The sequence below is a fragment of the Lagopus muta genome, chromosome 9 (assembly GCF_023343835.1).
Source record: "Lagopus muta isolate bLagMut1 chromosome 9, bLagMut1 primary, whole genome shotgun sequence".
Classification (NCBI taxonomy): Eukaryota; Metazoa; Chordata; class Aves; order Galliformes; family Phasianidae; genus Lagopus; species Lagopus muta.
Genome location: NC_064441.1, coordinates 623,089 through 627,876, shown reverse-complemented (window position 1 = coordinate 627,876; position 4,788 = coordinate 623,089). Strand labels below are relative to the sequence as shown.

General features: G+C 61.2%; 1 protein-coding gene across 2 annotated transcripts; it reads right to left on the bottom strand.

Moving 5' to 3' along the window:
* Positions 1-1,014: 1,014 nt before the first annotated feature.
* On the bottom strand, positions 1,015-4,067 carry P2RY1 (purinergic receptor P2Y1). 2 transcript variants are annotated; one of them, XM_048955312.1, is made up of 2 exons: positions 3,898-4,067; positions 1,015-3,676 (listed from the first exon to the last, which is right to left on the bottom strand). In XM_048955312.1, the coding sequence occupies exons 1-2, from the start codon at positions 4,000-4,002 to the stop codon at positions 2,540-2,542; spliced, it is 1,242 nt and encodes a 413-aa protein (XP_048811269.1). In that variant the 5' UTR covers positions 4,003-4,067; the 3' UTR covers positions 1,015-2,539. The 2 variants fall into 2 exon arrangements, with proteins under 2 accessions (XP_048811269.1, XP_048811270.1); XM_048955313.1 differs by having other exon boundaries at positions 1,015-3,696; positions 3,898-4,014.
* Positions 4,068-4,788: the final 721 nt, after the last annotated feature.

The following is a 4,788-nucleotide window of genomic DNA, read 5'->3' as shown; positions in this document are numbered from 1 at the left end:
AAGCTCCATAGGACAGGAATCTCCAACCAGAGATCTTTCCCCAGTGGCAATCAGGCCTTAAATGGGGTCTAAGAGCTGTGCAGCCAGGCTTCACCCCTTCCACTCACACCACTGAACTGCCTTCACCTGAGCTCCCAAGGCTCATGGGTCCTTTCCCCGGGTTCTCCATCAGTGGCTCAGGCCAGGACTCAGCAGTTCCCACACAGAGGTGTGACCTGGAATCCTGGTGCATGGAACCCCGTTTGTAGCCGAAGGTGGACACAGAGCAGTGAGGGGAGATGGGCTCTCAGCTGGCACTGCAGTGAGATGAGGGATAAAGGCAGCACTGCCCGCTGCCAAAAGCGCTTGCTAATTACCGGCTCCATGACCTGTCCGCCCTGGGTCGTTGCCATGCAGTTGACGGCGGGGGCTGTGCCCACGGGGACGCAGCGGGGCAGGACGTGTGCTGAGAGCGCTGTGTTGTGGACTATGGGAGCAAAAAGGAGGAAAACGAGCCGTGTGAAACGCCCGAGGTCCTGCAGGGGCCGGGTGTGCCCTCACTGCCATCGGGAGCGGCGGTCCCGGCTCAGCAGAGTGCCGGCACGAGGCTCCGTGTGCTGCCCTGCCCGTCCACTCAGGATCCACTCACAGGTGTGACTTAGCAGAACGTTGTGTTTCCAACTGACAGAAAAGAGAGAAACAGCCCCGGGAACTCAGAGCTGCAGACCCGGTTCCCACCCAGAGCAGCGGTTCGGAGCGTCATCCCAGCCCCACGCTGCAGCTCTGCTCCTTGTGAACCGCAGCCCTTCCCTGTTGGTGTGAACAGGCTGCGCTGTTCGGCACTGTTTGTCAGCAGGGATTAATTAGCAATTGACCCCTGGTTGGGGTTCTTTTCCCCTCTGTGTTCTTCACCTTACGGTGCTAAATGAGATCGTAATGTTGCTTCAAGAAGCTGTGCTTCTTGAGCAGTGTTTAATTTATCAAGGGGTAATCCATGAGCTTAATTTATCTCTGGGTTACATAGAAGAGTGAAAATCAGGGTGGAATTGAGTTTATTATAAAGACGTTCTGTCAGAAGACACGGTATTACAGTGACTTAAACATGCTGCCAAATTTCCCACTAATGCCCAATTCTGATATGAACACAGAACCACACTTTACAAACTTGACATTTAGTCTTCTAATAAATAAGTTCAATAAATAGGGATTCTGCAGGCTGAGCTGTGTGTCCGAGCAGAAGCTGCTGAGCACGGCTGTGAGCAGAGCTGCTCCTGCTCCTTACTGACCGCTCGAGTCCGTGAGCAACGTAGAGCCGTCTCACTCACCGTGAAGACCGGAGGAACGAGGATCTGCTGAAGTCACCCCCAGCATCACACAGAACCCGATTCTGCACACCGAATCTATAACGTAAAGCATGCTTTCATACTGTTTGAGCACAATATTTTCAAACACGTTTCTTAAAAATATGAGAAAGCACTCAGACCGCCCATGGAGGAGCTCAGCCGCGCTCCGACCGCTCTCGCGTTACACAACACCTGGCTAATTTTAGATGACCTATTCCATGTTGGGAGAAGATACACCGAGCAGTGGGTTTAGTCTGCGGAATATCGCAACGTCCTCTTAACGCAGTGATGTGTCACAAAACCGAGAAATCAGTTCCCTCTCAACTACTTCAGTGTAGAACACAGTCCGTGTATACGTTTTCATTTTGACGACTGTTTTCTTGGGAAGCGACAGGCGCTGCCGAAGGGCTGCAGCACAGCGGTGTTCCCGCACCCAGCGGGACGCAGGCAGCTCAAGCACCGCAGCCCCGCTCGTCTGGGAGCTGTTTCCAGCACGCGCTCCTGGCGCTGCCCCGTACGAACCGCACGAAGAGCCCGGCAGCGCGGCCCGGCCCGGCACCGACGGCCGCACAGCACTGCGTGTGCCAGGCGCTGCCGCCCCGCCTGCAGAGCGACCCGTGCCCGCTGCCCCTCCGCCGAGCCCGTGCCCCCGGATCGTCCGACGTGCGCGGCGGTGGGCACGGCTCTGCGGCGCCCGCGTTCGGCGCCGGTGCTGCCAAAGCGCCGGGCGATCGCCGAGGCCGGGAAGGAGCGGCAGCGCTCGGCGCGCAGAGCCGGCAGCCGCGCGGGGGCCGTGGGCAGCTACCAAAGGGGCAGCTCCGGGGGCCGTGCTGAGCTCCTCGTCTGCATTTCCTGTTTGCAAGGGAGGCGGGCGAAGATCCTTTTGGAGTGTGGGAGTCTGAGCCATTAAAACAGAAGCACTTTGATTGCTCTCTTCCTTCAGGGGATTTGCTTCATTTTACTTCATCTGACACAAGTCAGAAAGAAATGAGAACTCTGCAAGGAGCAGGAGAGCTGAATTCTGACATGTTATTCTCCACTAAGATTAAAATTCTTCCACTTACTGTGTTAAGCTTTTTCTAATCTTAGAAAAAGAGCCTTTATCTAAAATGAATGGGGATGGCAGACCATCCCGACACACGCGTGCGCAGGGCTGTCCGGCGGTGTCAGGATGCAGCGTTACTGCAAAAAGGAGTCCCCACACCTTTCACATCCGCTCACAAACTGGTGTCCCCGTTCTGCTTGTACTCTGTCAAAATATTGAGCGTCATCTCCTCGCTCTTGGACTGCACGTTGGGCTCGCTCCTCCGGGACGACTTGCGGGTGGCCCTGGAGAGCCGCCGGCGGAAGGTGTCCCCGGCCAGGAAGTAGAGGATGGGGTCGACGCAGCTGTTGAGGCTGGCCAGCCCCCGTGTCACCTGGTAGGTGGCGTACACCTTGTCATTGAAGGCACACATCTGCGGCGTCTGGAAATCCAGCCTGGCCCTCAGGTTCAGGGTCTTCATCACGTGGAAGGGGAGGTAGGAGACGGCGAAGACCGTCAGCACGATGATGACCAGGTAGATGGACTTCCTCCGCAGAGGAGAGTTGTCCAGGTCCTTGTAGATCAGAGCTTTCACGATCAGCCCGTAGCAGCCGAGAATGACGATGAAGGGGATGCAGAACATGAACACCGTGGTGCACATGCTGTACACGAAGTAGCTCCGCAGGTACTCGTCGGCCGTGGTGTCGTAGCACGTGATGGTTTTGTTCCTCCTCACCCCCGTCCCCGAATAGAAGAGGATGGGCGCGATGACGGCCACCACCAGGGCCCACACCAGTGAGCTGACGTACACAGCGTTCTTCTTCTTCAGCCTCCCCAGTGACTTCAGCGGGTGCACGACGCCCGTGTACCTGTGCACGCTTATGCACGTGAGGAACAGAATGCTGCCGTAGAGGTTCACATGGAAAATGAACCTCTGCAGTTTGCACATGACATCCCCGAAGATCCAGTCGGTTTTGTTGAAGTAGTAAAAGATGAGGGCGGGCAGCGTGAGGACATACAGGAAGTCAGCCAGCGCCAGGTTGAACATGTACACCGAGATGCCACTCCACGGCCGCATGTGGAAGACGAACATCCAGATGGCCACGCTGTTGCCCAAGAACCCGGTGATGAAGACGAGGATGTAGACGGTGGGCAGGTAGTAGAACTGGAAGCCCGTTTTGGTCAGGGAGCACTTGGTGGTGGCGTTCCCCGCGGCCCATCCGCCGGCCAGCAGCTCGGGCTGCGTCCCGTTCAGAGCAGCAGAGATGAGGGCTTCGGTCATGATCCTCCCGGCGCGCTCACGACGGCCTGGGGCGAAGCGGCGAAGGCTCTACGGGAACAGCAACGCATCTGGAAAAGGAGAACGAAGCAGGGGAGCACGGCGCGCCGGGCGGGAAGGTGAGCGGAGCCGCGCAGCCCGACACACCGCGCCGCGGCCGGCCGTCCTCCGCGGAGCGCAGCGCGGGGTGGGAGCGGTGCGGGGCACCCGGCGGCGGATGGCCGCTCCGCCCGCGCCGCGCTCTTCCCCCCACCCGCCCCGCGCCGCCCCACCTGCCTCCCTCGCCGCGCTCCGCTCCGCTCTCTCTCCTCCGCTCCCCGGCGGCGCGAAGCGGCGTCCAGCCCGCAGCTGTGCCCATGGCGGGGCCGCGGCTCCATCCGCCGCCTCACGGCCCCGCGCCGCGGGAGGGAGGCAGCGCCCGAGCCGGGCGGGGAGCGGCGCTGGGGGCGGCCCCGGGCAGCGCTCGGCCCAGGGGCGCGCCGCCCCGCACCGCCCCGCACCGCCCCGTCGGGAGGTGCTCCCGGCCCCGCGCCGCCCCGCCCGCGGCCCCCGGCCCCGCCGCGTGCCCGCCCCGCGGGATCGCTCCCCCCCGCTGGGTCCGGCCGCCCCGAGCCCCCCCACGCGCCCCGCGGTGCGCGCCCGGCTCGGCGGTGCTCCTCGTCGTGGCGACGCTCGTTCCGCCGCTCCGTGCCGCCTCTCCTCGTTCGCGTCGGTGTCGGACGCGCGCCGGGCGAGACGCGAGCCGGTCGGAGCGGCTGTGGGCTGAAAGCTGCGTCTCAGACGGAGCGTTATTAGTGCCTCATGCATATGGATTCATCCCTCAAACTTCGGAGTCTGGCTCAATTACAGGAGCGCTCCGTCGAGCCGAACCGGGCCACCCCCTGCGCCCTGCGCTATGCGGGGGGGCCGTCCGCCCGGCTCTGCCACTTTGAAGCAACGTCTGGAGTTCTGTCCTAATGAGAGCTTTCCGTCTCGTATACCCATTTTTCTGTAACTGCACGTTTGCTGCTTTGAAGACTGCTTAAGTTTAATACCAAAGGAAGAGAAAGACCAGGCGCGGCGCGGGGCGTTGGGCGGCGGTGCGGGGCGGTGCCCTCAGCCGCAGCCTCAGACGGAGAGCCCCGGCCCCGCGCTGTGCGAGCCGCGTCCTGCCGCGGGCAACC

Bases quoted from the DNA above. Each gene is read 5' to 3' on its own strand.
- P2RY1 (XM_048955312.1), bottom strand. From the start codon at position 4,002: ATGGAGCCGCGGCCCCGCCATGGGCACAGCTGCGGGCTGGACGCCGCT. The intron at 3,677-3,897 runs GTGGGGCGGCGC...CTGTTCCCGTAG, and splicing joins GAGCGCGGCGAGGGAGGCAG to AGCCTTCGCCGCTTCGCCCC.